The 20,139-nt window shown below is 40.6% G+C and overlaps 1 protein-coding gene across 3 annotated transcripts in view; it reads right to left on the reverse strand.

Annotated features, from left to right (window-relative positions):
- DGKH (diacylglycerol kinase eta) overlaps positions 1-20,139 on the reverse strand; it is a 177,323-nt gene that overhangs the window by 83,741 nt on the left and 73,443 nt on the right. For all 3 annotated transcript variants that reach the window (XM_047080318.1, XM_047080309.1, XM_047080327.1), the window contains exons 3-4: positions 15,082-15,192; positions 12,925-13,005 (exon numbers count right to left, since the gene is read on the reverse strand). In XM_047080318.1, the coding sequence (XP_046936274.1) occupies positions 12,925-13,005; positions 15,082-15,192 (192 nt within the window). The remainder of the gene's footprint in view (positions 1-12,924; positions 13,006-15,081; positions 15,193-20,139) is intronic.

The following is a 20,139-nucleotide window of genomic DNA, read 5'->3' on the forward strand; positions in this document are numbered from 1 at the left end:
TAATTATTGAGCTTTGATGACTCTGCTTAAGATTAGGTCAGCACAAAACCTGCTTCTTGACTAAGAATAATGGCTTCATAACAAAGTCATTGTCCATGTTAATCTGATTTTCCTCTATAACCTAATATTGTTTTTTTCTACTGCCTTAAAGTATTAAATATAAATAAAACATAAATTCTGATATGTTTCCATGAAAAAAGGAAGCACAGATTTCAATGCTATCAAGTACCAACCTTCTCATTACATACCCAGGATTTCCAATGTATCTCACATTCTAAAAAGTGAATTTTTCCTTTATTTCAATGTAAAAATCCAAAATACTCTAAAATCAAAATTTTACTGAAAGCATTTAATAAAATATTAACAATAAAATAGAGACATGTAAGCTGGCAGGACCCAGGTTTCAAACAAGCAAATGAATTCAACATGGTCTAATTCATATCGTGTTAGAATCTATACAGAAAGTGTTAAAGAAAGCCATCTATTTAAAATCTTTTGGGGACTATCTAGTCTTTAAGATTCTGTTGCAGAGTAAAGGACCTACTTGGAACTACCCAGAAGCCTCTGGTTCACTGGAGAACCAAAGATAGAAGGACATAGTGAAACCGCAGAAGAAAAAGGTGGTCCCTGTGCAGGCTTCGCTGCCCTGCCCTGCTCTCTCTGGAGAAAGGCCATGGCAAAGGCCTCAGGGAGTCTATCAAGAGAGACTTTCCATGATGCTTACTGGGGTATCCTATTCTATCATTTATATAGGTAAATTACATGTATAATAATAAACCACTGCTTCTTTGAAGACTTTGATAAAGAAAGTTTGGATTCAAGTTGGTATTAACAGTTTCTTAGAATTCAAAACAAACTGTAGTTATTAATGTTTGATCAATCCCTATGGCATTAGTTTCCTGTTGCTGCTGAACAAATTCTCTTCAGTTGTGGTGGTAAGAAGTTTAAAGTCAAGGTGTCCAAAGGGCTGCATTCCTTCTGGAGGCTGTAGGGAAGAACCTTGTTTTTTCCTCTTCTAGAGGCTACCCTCATTCATTGGTTCATGGCCCCTTCCTTGCACCAAGCCAACTTCACATATTCCCTGACTAATTCCTCCTGCCTCCCTTTTACAAGGGCCCCTGTGATTACACAGGACCCACTGATAATCCAGAATGATCTCATCTCAAGATCCTTAACATGATCAAAACTACAAGGTCCTCTGCACCATATAAAGTGACATTCACAGGTTACAGACATTCACAGGTTACAGATGTAAATATCTTTGGGATCCATTCTTCAGCCTGCCACACTCATAAAATAACTATGATACACAATTACAGCTTTTGCTATTGTAATAGTGAACTGGGAAATCAATGAGACTATAATCTATTTTCCTATTATATTCATAATTCTAATTACTATCCATGGATGCAAACAACCTTTCCTCAGAAGAATTAATAGTTAAGTTCTTGAAAAATAAGAAGGGTGTAGGGGGCCGTAATCTTGATAAATAAGCAGAATGATTACTTTTGCAGATCTTACACTTTCAGAGTGCTTTGCTGTCAATATGATCACATATATTATCTCATTCCATCTTTCATATGAAAGGTCCATGTAGGATTTGAAAATGAATTCTGTCTGCCTCCCTAGCCATCTACTAGCAAGGAAGGAATATCAAAGAGTTTACTGACATTACCCTGGACAAACAGGCAGAAAAGGCTTCACATGCTGCTCACTTTTTCTTCTCTTAAAAATGATCAGGGCAACTGTACAGTTATATCTCGATCCGATACATACTTGGAGATTCTTTAAAGATGAGCAAGAAAAGGTGCTGGTAAATTAATAATAATGATAATGATAATGATGATAACAACAGGAAGAAGAAGAAGTTGAAGGAGAAGGTGAAGGAGAAGGTGAAGGAGAAGGAGAAGGAGAAGGAGAAGGAGGAGAAGGAGAAGGAGAAGGAGAAAATTTGCTAACATAGATAGGTCTCTGCAAACCAGGCACCTTTACAAAACAAAATATTGACAAGATATATAATCATATATAGTATCGGAAAGTATCACACTGTACATTGGAAACTGAGAGGGTTTTTTCTTAGCAGTAATCACAATAACAAGGATCACAGTGATTTTAGAAATTATTTATGTAAGCTATCACACACACTTCTGCTGTAAATTAGCCATGAGTACTAGTTAATGGACACATTAAAAGTTTTACCACACATTTAATATTTTCAGAATGTACCAGAGATTGGAACAAAGCATTAGCCTCATTCCCTTGGCACAAGCTCTATTTGTTTGTAACCGTAAATTGCTTTGTACAGAACACATATGTAACGGGAAAGTTCAAAACAAAATAATTATCTTGTTTGTACCAGTCACCACAAAACTAAAACATTTCCAAAACCTAAATTTTCCATTACACCACAATCATACTTAAGGAATAGAGAAGACACCGGATATGCTAGAAACTTACAAAGAGCCATGAACATGATACCAAAGGAGTACTTTAAGCCATTTTAATAGTTTTTAAAGCATCTTTCAATTGCCTACTAGACATTGCCAAGATACCTTACCATCATTTCAAATTCTCAGTGTCTAATTCACAGTGCCTTCTTTTCACTCTCCACAAGCCTACTTGTATTCTTGTTTTCTACCTGTAATTAAAGGCATCATTTATATAGCAGTCCTCCCAAATTCAACAACTCTATGTTAGTTTCCTCCTCTCCTCCTTCCTTTCCTGTTGGCCATGGCTCTCCAGTCTTTCCCACAAGATCTCTCATGCACCTCTTCCTTCCCTCCCGTTACAGATGGCCTTTATGATGGTTTGCTTGAACAGTAGAGCAGTGTCCAACATGGGCTTCCTGCTAAATCCATAACTCTTGTCAAATGCATCTGATAAGAAGTTGCCAGAAAGGGCTCTCATGTAGCACTTAGAACTTTTCTTGAATAAGTAATAAGGATTTGTGACACAAACAAAAACGTTCAAAATATATTTAGGACGAAAAATACATCTCCCTCCCAAGCCTGCCCCCAGCTACCAAGTCTCCTTCCTGAAGGCACATATCTGTCAGCTTCTACGTATCTCTCCAGAGAAATGCTCTGTATATACAACAAATACACGATCTTTCAAGGTTTAAATGTATAGCTGCCTGCACATACACACAAACAAGCACAGAGTAACAAACACAGAGTAACATTTTACACATGCTCACTGTTCTACATGTGGCTTTTCACACTGATCACAACTTGGAGTTCGGTGTGCATTATTATACACAGAGCAGACTCCTTCTTCTTCACGGTTGCATAACACTGTACTCTGTGAAATATTTCATAATTCATTTCAACCAGTCTCTAACTTAAACATTTGGGGTATTTCCAATCTTGTGCTATTGCAGTGGGTAAGTAGCCTTGTCCATATGCCTTGGCATACATAAACAGTACCTTTCATGACCTCTGCTAATTCTGGATAGCGTGGGCAGGGAAGCCACTGATGAACCCAAGGACTTAAAAAACCTTCTTTACAATCAATCCTGTGAAGTGTGTATCTTGGTCATATTGTATTAAACCTCAGGTTAAAGTCTTTTGGAGGTTTTTCAGTAGCACTTTTGAGGACAGACCTGTGAGTCCTTGGTGGTAGGCATGCTTTTATCCATCCTGAAAAGGCATGTACAACCTGAAACATATTCACGTGAACAACAATCTACTTGTACAAAACAGCAACTCTAAATTCCTACAAAGGTTCTCAAGGGGAGAAGGATTAGCAGGTTTGCCCTGATAGCTTTTCTTACATTATGAGCCTAACAAATAGAGCACTCCAAGTTTTTAGTTTAGCTACAAAAGGACCAATAGTTTCTTGCTGCCTAGAACTTTGGTCTGAGGAAGCTCATAATAACTTTAAAGAAGTATTTCTCCAGGCTATACTCTTGGAAAAGATGTTATATCGTTACATGAAAAGATAAACATGATGTACTTACAGAAACAATGATAACGCATTTCATTTCTAAAAGACTGATGTCCAAGTTAGAGAAAAAAGAATGCAAATTTCAAACTCCACTTTTAAATTATCAGCTTTCATAGTATAAAGCCGTCTACACTACATATAAGTCAATTTTAAGAGGCAAAACAACCACTCAGATTGCATTAATGTGGTATCATTTTAGAGCGCTATAAAATAGGTTAGCCACAGAGACATAAAAAATATGTGGTTTGCCATTATCAGGCATCAGATAATTTTGAGACCACTGCAATCATCAGTCACAGGCAAGAATCGTGTTTTTAAGACTTATTGTTAGCATAAACATCATCTGGTCATGATGTAAAGAGTTCAACGAGGATACAAATATTTATGGGTATATTATAATCCGTCATCATTGAGGAGAAATGAGGAAACTGTGTGCTTTTAAGCTAAAACTTGAAATGACACATTTCTCTGAAAGGAAAACTAGGGTCTATCATCATTCATTCAACAGCACATTCCTTCCTTCGTTCAACAAATACTTATTGTCTTTCCCCTCTGTTCCAGGCCTTGTGTTAACCCTGGGGATCCAGTGGTAAAGAAGACAGTCTTTGGGTATGCAAGAAATTTCAGTCCCCACCATCTCCCCTCACTCCTTGCCACATACACACACCATGCAAAGGTCTCTCCAATAGCATTCTTGAAGGATGGTCACTTAGCTCTTGCTGTTTGGTAGAATGAGACAGTGTGTGCAAAGTGCCTGGGAATCTCTAAATCCACTCCTTGCCTACTCCCAACAAACCCCAAGAGCCGGGAGCCCCAAATTCTACATTAGCTGTATATAGCTATCAGCCACCCAACCTTGAGAAATTCATTTCAGCCCTCTGAACCTGAGTCCGCTCTGAGAACTCTGTTCTTGAAGGCCCCTTCCAGTTCGTAGGGAATGAGAGGGCTACAGATTTCTAATAATGGACAGAGGCATTACCTCACAAGAGGCCTGTTCTATCAGATGACTCATGTTAGAAAGTTCTCTTTTAAGTAGAGCTAAAATTGTCCCTCTGTGAATTCAACTGTGAATCTTTCTCCAGCACACTGCAGTAACATAAAACCTGTCGACTGCCTCTTAGACATGAGAATCCATCACATATTAAAAAGATGTCATTTCCCCAAATCTTTCAGATAGAAAGTGGCCTCTAAAGTCAGTCAATCCCACGATTCCCAGACCTTTGTATAATATGGGTTGCCTTCCTCTGTGAGCTCTTGATCAACATTTCTATTCAAAATATAGTGCCCAAAATAAAATATAGTATTCTAAATCGGCAGTATGACCAGCAAGTGTTTAGCAGTGTATCAGGCAATGCTATAGAAAATTCTGTGATTGACTTGGAGGAGAAGAGGCAACCGAAAACATAAAAAAAAACCAGAGGAATACTATCTGACCAAACTCATTTAAAACTCCACAATAAATGGGGCACCTGGGTGACTCAGTTAAACATCCAACTCTTGATTTCAGGTCAGGTCATGATCTCAAGATTTGTGAGATCTGCCATCTGAGCTGGTGACGCAGAGCCTGCTTGGGATTCTCTCTCATTCTCTCTCTCTCTCTCTCTCAAAATAATAAATAAATATTTAAAACAATAAAAAAATAACTCCACAATAAAGAGTCACAATGGCAGAGTGGTCAGAGCACAGACTGAAGCCAGATGACCTGGACGGGTTCAGATTGTCACTATTTACATGTATTAGGTGTTGCTTCTCCATTTCAGATTTGTCATCTATAAAATGGAGAGCATAATACTACCTACCAGGACTGATATAATTAACTGAATGAATTATCAGCATTTCAAGACGGCACATCGTAGTTATAGTAAATATTATCATCAGAGTAGGCAACTTATTTATCTAAGTGATTATTTATTTAGATGATAATCTAAACACCTGTTTTGTGACATGCATTCACAGATGACATAAAAATAACTTTTCATTCCTTCCTTTGTAATTGAAGATTGAGGTATTAGTGGATAAAAGTAAACTGACACTTCCTTAGGTTCAAAGGATCTGATATCTCTCTTAAGAGAGAAGATGAACTGAATTATAATAGAGAGGAAGCTAAGGGGAAAACAGAATCAACAAAAAGTACACATTAAAGAAACAAGTTCTGGGGCACCTGGGTGGCTGGGTCGGTTGGGCATCCGACTTTGGCTCAGGTCATGATCTTATGGTTTATGAGTTCGAGCCCCGTGTCACGCTCTGTTCTGACAGCTCGGAGCCTGGAACCTGCTTCGGATTCCTTGTCTCCCTCTCTCTCTGCCCCTCCCCTGCTCGTGATCTCTCTCTCTCCCTCTCTCTCAAAAATAAATAAGGATTATCCATTTCATCAGTTGATGGAATACTACATGGCAACAAGAAAGAATGAAATGTGGCCCTTTGTAGCAATGTGGATGGAACTGGAAAGTGTTATGCTAAGTGAAATAAGTCATACAGAGAAAGACAGATACCATATGTTTTCATTCTATGTGGATAGAATGTGGATCCTGAGAAACTTAACAGAAGACCATGGGGGAGGGGAAGGAAAAAAAAAAAGAGGTTAGAGTGGGAGAGAGCCAAAGCATAAGAGACTCTTAAAAACTGAGAACAAACTTAGGGTTGATGGGGGGTGGGAGGGAGGAGAGTGTGGGTGATGGGCATTGAGGAGGGCACCTGTTGGGATGAGCACTGGGTGTTGTATGGAAACCAATTTGACAATAAATTTCATATTTAAAATTAAAAAATAAATAAATAATTAAAAAAATAAGCATTAAAAAAAACTTTTTTTAATAAAAAAAGTAAACAAATTCTTAAGAACATTTTCCCCTCCCATTAAACGGCTGCTCATTTCAGTTATACTATGAATGTATAATTTTCAGCATTTTATGTGCCATAAACATTATATTCTCTGTATTGGTTTTTATGCCTACTTTTTGAAACTTCATTGGAGGAATCAAATCTAATGATAATCAACTTTCAGTCATGTCTGCAGTGGCAAGTGACCCCTGAACTAAAATGACTCTTTGTTCCAGTGCTCATTTAGTTCTAAAAATAAATGCTACCACATGGTTTCTGTGTTTTACACAACTGAGAAAAGCCAGCATGGGTGTGCAGTAACCGCGAGATTCCAAACGCACCCACAGATAGCTCACTGAAAATGTTCAGGGTAGTTAGATAAACCAAATAAATTGCCTCTGTATTTCTTTCTAGTTAAAAAAAAAAAAAAAATTTAAAAAAGCTTTCTTTACAAACTTCCATAAAAAGTGTTAACAATGTCATACAATAATTTCCTTAAAAATGATGACTCATTTAAGATGTAGCCTAAACGACATTAAAATGTAATGAAAGCAGTCATTTGGACAACACATTTTTTTTTAATTTTTTTTTAACATTTATTTATTTTTGAGACAGAGAGAGAGCATGAACAGGGGAGGGTCAGAGAAAGAGGGAGACACAGAATCTGAAACAGGCTCCAGGCTCTGAGCTGTCAGCACAGAGCCCGACGCGGGGCTCGAACCCACAAAACGTGAGATGATGACCTGAGTCGAAGTTGGACGCTTAACCGACTGAGCCACCCAGGCGCCCCTGGACAACACATTTTGAAAAGCCTAATGTATAAATGTGATTGTGATGGCTTTCAAATCATTAAAAAGCTGTTCTTTATCATATACATCTACATAACAAGGTATGATTGAAATTTCATTCATTATAGCACAGTTGCTTTCCCGAATAACCTATTAATATGAGGTAACAGTGGAGATAAATCTTCACTGCACCTCTGAAACATAGGCAGGGTGGGACGCTTTCTCAAGATAAAGTTCATCCACACACTCCTTCAAAATTCCCAAACTTGTTGGGAATTGGCAACACGCTTCCACTTGTGAAGCGCACAGGGGGGATAATGACCTCAGGGTTATGACAGCCACTAGCGCTTGGTAAACTATATGTGCTCGTCACTGGGCTGGGGATTGCGATGTGTTATCACATTTCACTTAATCCTCAACCCCATGAGGCGGGCTCCGTCGCCGTCCTCGGTTACAGGTGAACTCGTTTGTCCAAAGTCATGTAACTAGACAGGGCCAAGCAGGACACAAACCCACACTGTTGGACTTCGTGGTCTAAAGTCTGCAACCGAGTAAGTCACAAAAAGCCGGGATATACGCATCATGGTAAGTGAGAAAGAGACAAACAGAGCAGCGGAGGTGAGAAGAGAGAGAGAACAGGGGCAAAGACTAACCAGATGGAAAGAACACTGTGTGAGAAGGAAGCACCCTGGCTTATGCATCAGGAGGGCTGGGACCTGGGACCCTTCCCCAGGAGGCACTGGTGTGACCAAGGGGAAGTCAATTCTCTCCGGTCTAAGAGAAGAACACCTTTGCCTACAGCACAGTGGTGTGTTAAAATAAAAACGTGGAAGTGGAAATAAAACACCAGAACACCATGCAGAAATCAATAAAACAAGAAAAAAGAAAGGAAATGAGACAATTAGAAAATGAACGACAAAATTAAGAACGTCTCGTAGATGCCACCATTGTAGACGTGCTATGGTAGAACTTAAACTACACATAAATTCGTGATGAACGTTAATGGATCCTGAAGGATTATAAATTGCCAAGAAGGCTGTCAGGGTTGTCCTTTTCCATTCCCTGATCACATCACTGACACCTAACGTCACGGAAAATGCTTTCAGTTTTTTGTTGTTATTGTCACTGCCGTCTATTGCAGAAGACACATGTAAAACCCGAAACTCCAACCTTGGTTAAAATTAGCCCAATTTAAGGGCTAAATATGCATGTGTGGATGTGTACATACACATATCTGTATACACTTAAAAATCTGTTTTTTTCAACACTGTGAGATCCGGAGGAAAGGAATTTGGCGATGTTGTGTGCCCAACAGAAACAGCTAACAAATGGGCGTTGTTTTAAGCCACAAAGTTTGTGGTAATTTGTTACAAAGCAATTGAAAACTAACATGTACCTGAGGTGACTAAGACAACCAAAAAAAAAAAAAAAACCACCAAGAAAATTATTCATTCCAAGGATGGGAGCACAGGACTGTGCAAGGAAGGAAAAGTAACCATCAAGTAGGCAGGTCTGAACCATGTCCACAAGTCCTGTGACGCAACGCTCATGGTGTTTATGTTCCCTCCCTTGAAGCTCAGTCAGCCTTAGTGACTCACTCGTAACCCACAGAATGCGGCAGAAATGATGCTGAGTAACCTCCCATGTTATGTCAGTTTCTGCCGTGGTCTCTAAAACAGTGCTCTAGGACCCGTTCTACTAGAGAGCTTGGCATTGGGTTTTCAGGCAAAGCACTGCATTTCCATTTTCCATTTGCTAATTATAGATTTTCCATTTACTATTGTCCCTTGTCAATACATCATCCTTAGGGACTTCAAGGCATGGCTGTAGTGAAGCTGAATTTGGCCATTCCTGTATTCTCTAGCCATAATACCACCAAACTACACCATTAACCTTTGACATGAACTAGCTAAAATAACAGCATTAATAGCAGTCAATGCAATCCAGAAAGGTAGGATATTTAAATATTTAAAGATAGAGAGGATTGCCAATTTTTGGTTGAAAATCTATCTCTTATTCTATTTTATTCCATAGAAAGTTCTACCAAACTGATTTGCTATAAGACTCTAAGCAATCTGCCTAACATTTTTGTCTTCCCATTTCTGGACCAACAAACTTCAGGAATAACGTTTGGTTGAGTGGATAAATTTCTTGAAAATATTTCAACCAAAAGTCTTCTCATGTGTAAAATAAACTTTCATCTTATTAATTAAATCAACAAATACTTATGGGTAAGTTACTATGAGGTAAAACAACATGACAGAGTTTCTGTCCTCAGGGAGCTGATAATAAACATAAGTACCTAATTAAATAAAAAGGCAGAATATAGTGAGTTCTATAATAAAAAAGATACAACAGGAGAGACTGAATGTACTTGTAGGCCAAGAAAGAGCTATGCAAAAGATCTGAATAACTTCTCTTAAATTCAAGCTTTTCACTTCCTTTTACCTTTATATACACCAACACCTTGGACCTCATCTTTACCTGAAATTGTTCTATCTTTCAAATCTTAAATTTTGGAACCCTCTTTCAAACTAAATTCTAGATCCCTTTTGGGGGGAAACTCTTATTGTCCACTCCCCCATGAGCGTCCAGTGTCCACAGAGGAGAGAGGACTACTAGGGAAGGCAAGTGGTTCATCACCCTACCCCACCTTCACTTGGGAGGAAGGAAAAAGAAGCAACAATTTATCAGAAGCTCTGTACTTAATGTTGTTGGGTCTTGTTCAGCCATGAATAAAGCCGTCCCTCACTCCCTACGTTTTATTCTCAAGAACCGAGAACACAGAAGGGAAGATGGATGAGTTATTGATCCCTCAAACATCCAATAATCCCTTTACCTTTCTGTCTGATACATCCTACAAACCATCTACCCTGGATCAATTTAGTTGTTCCCTCTCCCCATCCTAAAGAAAATGCGACAGGCATAGAAATAAGGTGCATTATTAAACTTGACCTCGATGTTTGCTAGACATTATTTACCACCTCATAATCTACTACAGGTCCCTGTTCAGTGCCAACTCTCATTTTCTACAGAAGCGACTCCAAAGCCACCTAAACTCTTACTCAGGGCAGAGGACCCTGTCTTCAATTTCATTAAGAAAACAGTAGTATTTAGGTTTGAGATGAATGAACTTTCTGCACACACCTAACTCCATAAACTTTCTGTCTCCTAATCAATGCTGATCTTTACATGAGCTCTGGCTCCCACACCCTTCAGCTTATTCAGCAGTCATGCTCCGTCCATTCTCCCCCTACTTCCTGGACACTCCAACTTTGAGTCTAACACTTCTTTTCTCTCTTCATACACATTCAAAGCCCATTTTAAAGACAAAGCAAAGCAACAACAACAAAACCAAAATTCTCTTCAAGCCTGAACATTCTAGCTTTACTTGTTCTCCTTCTAGCAGCCAAGCTTTTCAAACCAGCAATCCACCCCGGCCTCCCTGCCTTCCTGCCTTGTTCCGGAGTGCAGCCTAATGCATTCCACCCGGTCCCTGAAGTCATTCCCATCAGTGTGACCCAGTCACCTCCAAGGTAACAAATTCCATAAACGCTTTCATCTCTCCTTTGACTTGACCTCTCTGCAGTATTTGATGTCTGAAACTTCCGTCCTAAAACGATCTTCCACAGGCTTTTCCTAACATCATCACCTTCTAAAACTCCTTGTATACTTCCAAGTGCTCTGTCTTTATTGGTCCAACTTGAAATTTTAACATTTTCCCAGGATTCTATTCTTGGCTTTCCTCTCCTCAAACTAAACTCTCCCTGGGGAAGGGGGAGGGGCAGGAATATTTACACCATGAATTATCCCACGTGCCCATAAATCAATATGGCTAAATCTGAATGCATTTGCTTCCTCCCCCACCCCCGCCCCTGCCAGTGCTTACCTCTACCGCGGCACTGCTCTGTGTTTGTTCATCTGTCTGCCTTCCCTGCCCTGGCATGCCTGGGAGAGGGACACAGCTCGCCTCTGTCAGTAGTGGTAGCTTCTTGAGCAGGGGCTGGGAGTGTGCAGGGGGCAACAACACAGCAAGAGCAGTGCATCTTAGAGGGCCTAGGAATATGAAGTTATAAAAAGTACCCCAGATGGACTTCACTGCACTGTATTGTGACTAGCGCACAGTGGGTATTCAAATCATATTTTTTGAATGAAAGAAGTACAGGAAGAATGAGATATGTGGATACGCTTTGCAGAAGTGGCAGAATTCCAACAGCTACAGAAGGAGGAGGAATCATTCGAGCCAGAGGGAACGGGAAAAGCCCGAGCACAGACAGAAAGGCTGGACCAGGGAGCTGCACGAGGACAGAGTCTCAGGAACACGAGAACGCCGAGGCGTGATTTTATAAGACTTTAGGATGGAGCCACAAACGCCACTTGACGGGCAACAGCGAGCCAATGAGTTCCTTCCAGCTATGTGATTTGTAATCGGGAAGGAATTCACTGAAACCGAGGCTACCTCTTAAGTAGCTATCAAATGAATTACTTAAGTGAGAATAAGTGAAGGCCTGAACTATAGCAACCACCTGAACTGCAGCAACAGAGCAAAAGTAGAACAGAAGGAAAAAACATTCTTTTTAAGATTGAAGATAAACAACCTTTTTGAATATTCATAAACAAAAGAATTAAAGTATTACATTTAAAGGAAGTGAGGGGCACCTGGGTGGCTCAGTTGGTTGAGTGTCTGACTCTTGATCTCAACTCAGGTCATGATCCCAGGTTCGTGGGATCGAGCCCCACATGAGGCTTTTTGCTAAGCGTGGAGCCTGCTTAAGATTCTCCCTCTCTCGGGGCGCCTGGGTGGCTCAGTCGGTTAAGCGTCCGACTTCGGCTCAGGTCACGATCTCGCGGTCCGTGGGTTCGTGCCCTGCGTCGGGCTCTGTGCTGACAGCTCAGAGCCTAGAACCTGTTTCAGATTCTGTGTCTCCCTCTTTCTGACCCTCCCCGTTCATGCTCTCTCTCTATCTCAAAAAATAAATAAATGTTAAAAAAAAAAATTAAGATTCGCCCTCTCTCTCTCTCTCCCTCTGCCCCTCTCCCAAACTTATGCTCTCTCTAAAATAAAATTAAAAATTAAAAAATTCAAATAAATAAACTTAAAAGAGGTAAAAATGTTAAAGCACAAAAACTAAAAGGTCTAAAATGGAAAACACTGTAAATACTTAAAAAAATACATTTAATACCTTGGTTTATTAACCCAAACAATCATGAACAGTATTGGGTACACAACGTACTCATCAAGTGTATTGAGTTGGCAGGAATTCCAACGCACAACAGTTGACACACAGTTGGTAACTAAGAGGACTTTCTGTACCTGTTTAGGAAAGGTCATTCTATGACTTTTGAGAAGGGAGTCAGCAGAATAGAACCATACCGTGAAACTGTTGTTAGCATTTTTGGTGCTTGCTTCAGCTACACTGGCATCTGAGAGGTCGACTTCATCAAATATCAGAGACTGTTAATGAAAAAGAACACAAACACATTAAATGAAAACCTAACTCAATGCTCGTCAATAATTTTTGTTGTTGTTGTTGTTGTTATCGGGCCATGACTACGAAGCGATGTCAGGAATTAGGAATAGAAAAGGAAAGGAAAGTCATTCGTGACACTTTGCCGTTTCTTCTTAAGAAGAGTGAGTAAAACCATGAAGCACAATTAACTCTTAAATCACAAACTGGGAAGGTCTTTAAAGAACCCTGGCACAGTGTTTCAATGCAAAATGCTGTGTGCCCTCTAGAAGCATAATTTATGGGGACCCTCCTAACTGTGTCACACACACGTACACACAAAGCAACACCTCCTGACAGGCAACAAACAGCCTGTAACAACTTTGCCAGCAGGCAAACATCCTCCTTCCCACATTTGCTAAGTGAGAAATGAGAACTAGTCCTGAGTCGGATCATGGTGAGTTCCTGAACTTTCTGAACCCTATTTTCCTCATCCATACATGGGTTCAGATGAGAAGGTGAATGTGCTCTGCAAATATAAAATGGAAGTTTCTTTTGTACTCTTCAAAATGGTTTCAATCAAAAAAAGTTCCCGTGAGAAAAACTCCAGAGAAACGGAATCTTTAATATTAGTGTTCCATTTGGAGATTAGGAGATTCTAGTAAATGAACGTATCCGTCCCACTTTGGGTCATTTGGCCATTTTCGCACTCATTCCACGTCCCTGCAGCAGGGCAGGGATGGCAGCACACATCTGGGGCTGCAGACAAGGGACCGTCCTCTCATAGCTTCCGCCACCACCCCCAAGATCTCCAGGGCGCTTGTGAGTCCACTTCACTCCAGCCAACCTGTTAGACTTGTTCCCTGACCAGAAGGAACTTAAAATCTAGCACAGGAGAAGAAACAGACACAACCCATTTTAATGCAAGAGAGACTATTAAAAGTGGAAAAGAAGAAATCTGACAGAATACTATGAAATTCAGATAATTTCTCCAGCAGAAGACACTTGAACTCTTGCTCTCATGAATGATGCAGTAAGAATATCTGAGGGGATCTTAAAGAAAGCAGGGAGTTTCATCAAGTGGAGACAGAGGGAAAGTCATCTGCCGATGGTACACATGGGGTGAGGCCAAAGGCTGTCAAATGGCCAATGCTTCCCTAGAGATGAATGTGAAAAGTCAGCATGGGGCCAGATCAGGGACAACCTAGAACATAACGACTTTTAAAATAGAATTACTTGGTTTGGTTATTACTTCTACAGCTGCACAGACCAAGAATTAGGTTTGTTTGCATATTTGATTTTATCTCCTGGTATATAACTCTACTAATTATGTCAGAAACATACAGTTTTTAATATGGAAATTATCAATTATCCAAGTGAGACAGCAGCAAGACATCTTAATGTTAACTTCTCAAGGAATATTAAAATGTCAGTTTTAAATGGAAGCTCATCATTACTCATTTTTTTCTTACCCAACCACATCATTCTTATTTTATTCAACTGTTATGTAACAATCATTTAAAGCCTTGATTTTATTTCACTGTGGTTTTTATTCTTAACTGCTAGCACAATGGAATGATTGTTTGTATTATCTCATTTAAGCCTCCTCAGAACAACACATGCTGCCCACAGCCACTCCACTAGAATGTGCTGGAATTGGGATACGAATCTTGTCTGAAACTGGAGTATGGATTCTTAGCAACTATAGCAATTCTCTCTCTCATGGTCAGGGAAAGATTTATAAGGTAAAAAGGTAGCAAGAAAAGAGGGAAACCCAACATTTTTGAGTTTATTACATTTAATAAACTTTACACTTAAAGTTTTACTTTAATTGTAAGGGAAGCGGAAAGGAAGAAAGAAAACTACTTTAGAACCTTCCCATAAGATTGTCCTTGGTGGACATGCCACGAAATTGACTTAAATAGACTCCCTTGGGATTTGGTCCAAGGTGGATCACATTCATAATACTAAATGCACAGAACAGTTAAGGCTATCGTGAGCACTAAGACAAAAAGTTTACAGAACCAAAATTTTTAATCCATTCACAACTTCAAGCGCTTCCAAGTAATATTCTCCCAAATTACCTTTGAGTCCTTTGCATAATAAAGTGTACGGCCTCGAAGTTTGAAGTAACGCTTTTTCCACCTCTGGAAAGAACTGGTTTGCTTCAATAGCTGTCCCTCTTTAATACTGGTCTGGGGAGAAACAGAAGCATAACAACATGATGAAAATCAAATTCAAAACCAAGTAAAATTCAGGGGCGCCTGAGTGGCTGAGTCAGTTGAGTGTCCGACTTCGGCTCAGGTCACGATTTCACAATTTGTGGGTTCGGGCCCCCCATTGGGCTCTGTGCTGACAGCTTGGAGCCTGGAGCCTGCTCCTCATTCTGTGTCTCCCTCTCTCTCTGGCCCTCCCCTGCTTGCACGCTGTCTCTCTCACTCTCTTAAAAATAAACATTAAAGGGGCGCCTGGGTGGCGCAGTCGGTTAAGCGTCTGACTTCAGCCAGGTCACGGTCTCGCAGTCCGTGAGTTCGAGCCCCGCGTCGGGCTCTGGGCTGACGGCTCAGAGCCTGGAGCCTGTTTCAGATTCTGTGTCTCCCTCTCTCTGACCCTCCCCCGTTCATGCTCTGTCTCTCTCTGTCTCAAAAATAAATAAACGTTAAAAAAAAATAAACATTAAAAAAAAAAAGGAAAATTCAGAGTTAATGACACCCTATCATTGACATTTTGAATATTATTTCCCAGGTCTTATAAATTACATGAGAGAATGTTTTCTTCTTTCGACTCAACCAAGGCAGAGCATGTACAAAGCCCCAAGGAGCTAAGGTGAATTTGACATGGTTCCCTGCCCTCCAAATAGTCACACATAATATAGGAGACACATACACCAAACTAATATTTACAGTCAAGTGTGATGTATACATTGCCTCATATATAGTATTTAATAATGGTGGACAACGTAGAGGGGCAATATAATGTAATGATTAAGAGCATGGGGTCTAGAGCCAGAAACCTTATGTGTACCTCCTAAGGCCACCACTTAGTGGCTGAATGATCTTAGGCAAGTTACTGAACTTCTTCATGCCTTTATTATTCATCTATAAAATGGGGATGATACCAGGGCATACCTTAGAGGGTTGTTGTGAGGAATGCATTAAAAACATATAGAAGACTTATTGCATGGCATACAGTAAGCGCTCATCACATGTTATCATTAGCTGTGTGTGACTGTAACAAACACACAGTCAAATCACTATGCATGGTGGTCCAGAGAAAGTCCAGAGGGCTCAGGGTGGGTTTTGAAGGAGTTTATCAGAATGACAAGGGATGGAAACGTGTACCTGAGGTGTGTGCAAAAGTAGAAGGGTTTAAAACAGCATGCATATTTGGGAAATCTTCAAAGGACTTTCGGTTATAAACGCAGGGTAGGGTTTGCAGCAATAGAGCAGCAAGAGTTGTGGCTGGAGGAGGTGGGCAGGGGCTCTGTGATTCTGGGCCAGCCCCTGTGGCCACATGCCTCGTGTATGAAGTTCATTTCAGTATCACCAACAAGACCCTGAGAACCCTCTGGCCTCATCTAGTATCTCTCCATCCTTTTCTCCCCTCTGTCCACAATGGTGCTTTGTTTTTAAGCTGCCATCAATGCTCCTCTTAGGTTTGGACACCACCTACTCTCTCCTCCTGGGCCACCCTTCCTCAGATATCCATCTGAGCAACTCCTTCACCTCCTTCAAGTCTTTGACCTTCTCAGTGAGACCCACCTCACTGACCTCTTATTTAATACCACAATGAGCTCCCCTGATTTTCCCTCATCTTATTTACTCCCTCACACAAAGGACTTTCCTCTTCTAACATATAATGTAATTTTCGCACGTACTACGTTTATTGTGCTACCTCTATTAGAGTAGAAGTTACCTGAGTTTATTATACCTAATAAAGTTAAACTTAATGCTTCATTTTAATTGGAAGGAAAGAAGAAAGGAAGGAGGAAGGAAATTACACTTACAGCAAATTGAACTTATAGTCTTGCTCTGAGAATGTTCTTAGGAGACACGTCACAGGACTGACTCAAATAGATTCCACTGGGGTGGGGTCCAGGAAGGGTCACATTTATACTGAATTCATAAAATGCTATAGTGAGTCTCCAAGTCAAAAACAGCTCATAGAACCAAAGTTTAAAAACCCATCTCACTGGACTGCCCACTGATATACCTCAAGTGCCAAAAATATCATTCAGCACACACGGTATCAGGATCTATATGAATGAAGAGCAGGTACTGAGTTTAAACACATGTCTGTCTGACTCCAGAGTTTACTCCCCATTTCTGTGCCATACCATCTTTTATTATTAACGAGACATAAAATATTGAGAAAAATCTGTTGCCACCAATAAGGTAGTTAAGGTATATGAACGTTTACTTTCACTTTCAGTATGAGATGTTCTCTATAGCTTGCTCTAAGACTGTCTTCGAGGAATTGTAAATTTAAAAAAAAATTTTTTTTTATATTTATTCATTTTTGAAAGACAGAGAGAGACAGAGCACAAGCAGGGGTGGGGCAGAGAGAGGGGGACACAGAATCCGAAACAGGCTCCAGCCTCTGAGCTGTCAGCACAGAGCTCGACGCAGGGCTGGAACTCATGAACCGTGAGATCATGACCTGAGTCGAAGCCGGAAGCTCAACCGACTGAGCCACCCAGGTGCCCCGCAAACAAGATGTTTACATGTTGAAACTCTAAAATTAAAAATAGCTGCTACTTTCATAATAATCTTTGTTTTGCAAAATGTCTCACCTTATTATGCACGTAAATTTCCATACAAACTCATGTGATAAGTGAAATCACTGTTAAAGATATTAAACAGTTTAATGAAATAGTTGGATGCCATTTCACCTGACTTTCTCTATGCTTATCAAAAATTTTAGGAATTGTAAATTTTGATGATAACAAAATATTTTCGAAACTTCGTACCAAAGAGCTCGGTTTGGAGTCAGACAGACAGACTGCAAGCCAGGCTCCATCAGACACCAAAAATAGGAACGTGGGCAAGTTGCTTCAGCTCTCTGTGCCCTAATTTCCTCTCTTGAAATACAGCAATAATAATACCTACTTCACAAGCTTGTTGCATCTAATTTAATTATACAGTAATGGCTGCAGAGCACTTAGCACACTGTCTGGGTTACAGCAAACATTCAATAAATGGCAGAAAGTGTTATTATTATGATATCATTATGCTATTAAGTTCAGGGAGTATTTGCCAGGCACCAAATCCTAAGAGCTTCTTGGAAGAAGAGAAGTGTTTCCAGGCCACCATAAGGGCAAAGAACAGCTGGAGCAGAAGGAGAACGTCAAGAGATGAGGTTCAGGGAGATAAGAGCCAGAAGATGCGGCCACAACGGGGAGTTCGCTTTTTATTCTAAGTGCAAAAAGCTAGTGAAATGGTTGAAGCAGGAGAGCGAGAATGAGGAAATGTCCCAGGGAGAGGGGCTGGAGATCGAGCGCAGGTGGTAGCATCACTGAGACGAAGGCAAGGACAGCAATTTTATTTTGGAGGCAGAATCCACTGGACTTACTGATTGGCCTAAAAGGCAAGAGAGAGGAGAAGAGCCAACAAAATGTCTAAGCATTTGGCTTGGGCAACTCGATGGGAAAGCCTGAGAGAGAAAGGGGCAGGAAGAGTGAGGCAGTGAGCTGCTTTACTGTACTGCCGTAGCATCTGGTGTTGCCCGGGGGAGAGAGTCGGAATTCTTAAATCTGAACACAAAGCACTGAAATGCTGTAAAAAGATAACTTACCTAAAGAACAAATCATTTGTTCTGTAAGCGAATGTATCGGGATTTCTTACAAAGTTTCCTTTAAAGCAACGAGGAAGAAAACTCCATGTTTGCTCCATTTATATTCTAGAAGCATTGTCTGAGGAAAGCATAAATACCCTACTTCATTCTCCACCTGGTTATCAGAGTGATTTTCTAAAATGAAAACCTGAATATACCAAAGCTTGACTCTCTTTTGCCTGCAACAGAAAGCCCAAACTTCTGCATGTATCAAAGAACACCCTGCATGAGCTCCCCAACCTCATCACCGCCCCTGCTCATGCTCCTCCCTCTGCCCTAAATGTCCTGTCCTCAATTTGCCTGTCTTGAAAGCTCCTCTTCATGGAAAACTCTGATCCATGCCAGTGCCCCGTGACAGCTTCTCTGACCCTTAGGAGGAAAGAAATAACTACTCCCACGTTTGCCCTCTCAGGCGCCCTTACCCTATTTGTATAGCAGCATCTATGACACAGAATGGCGTCGATTTACAGGTTGTGGCCAACCATGGTGTGAACCTCCCAAGAGCAAAGACTGCATCTCACACCATCTAACGCATTAGCCAACGCATTAGCCAACACCTTAGGGCCTCCGTAAACGTTGCACTGAACAACTTTTAGCTGAATGTAAAATAGCATGGAAGAGAACTTTGTATTTAAAAAAAATTTTTTTTTTCAACGTTTATTTATTTTTTTTTGGGACAGAGAGAGACAGAGCATGAACGGGGGAGGGGCAGAGAGAGAGGGAGACACAGAATCGGAAACAGGCTCCAGGCTCTGAGCCATCAGCCCAGAGCGTGACGCGGGGCTCGAACTCACAGACCGCGAGATCGTGACCTGGCTGAAGTCGGACGCTTAACCGACTGCGCCACCCAGGCGCCCCAAGAACTTTGTATTTTAGAAGAACAAAAGAATTGGAAAACCGAGATAGTGCCCGGAAATGATTTCACGTTTTCCAGCATTGGGCAGATCTGAACCTGATTCTTTGCATGTATATAAAAACAGCAGACACAGTGCACAAAGGTGTATGTGGTCCCAGATGCACTCCCTGGGTGAGGGCTGGGGAGAGATGGGAAGAGGGATAGGAAAATGTCTATCTACCCTGATTTTAAGGATACTGCTAAATTCAGAGATGATCCCTACATCATCACTTTCAAAGCAAAAGATGTAGCTTTTTTCTACATCACTTTTTGTTCTTTAAATCTTGCATAAGCATGGGTTAATCTGCAGTGTGTGAGGCTGTTGGGGGGGAGGGGTTACAGACATGTGTAAGACATAATCCTTATCTTCACGCATTTACAAACTTCTTTATGTTACACAGTTCATCTTAAATTC

This window comes from Lynx rufus, unplaced genomic scaffold (assembly GCF_022079265.1).
Source record: "Lynx rufus isolate CCGP_SWC_20201006 ecotype Redwood Valley unplaced genomic scaffold, mLynRuf1.p SCAF_1, whole genome shotgun sequence".
NCBI classification, from domain to species: domain Eukaryota; kingdom Metazoa; phylum Chordata; class Mammalia; order Carnivora; family Felidae; genus Lynx; species Lynx rufus.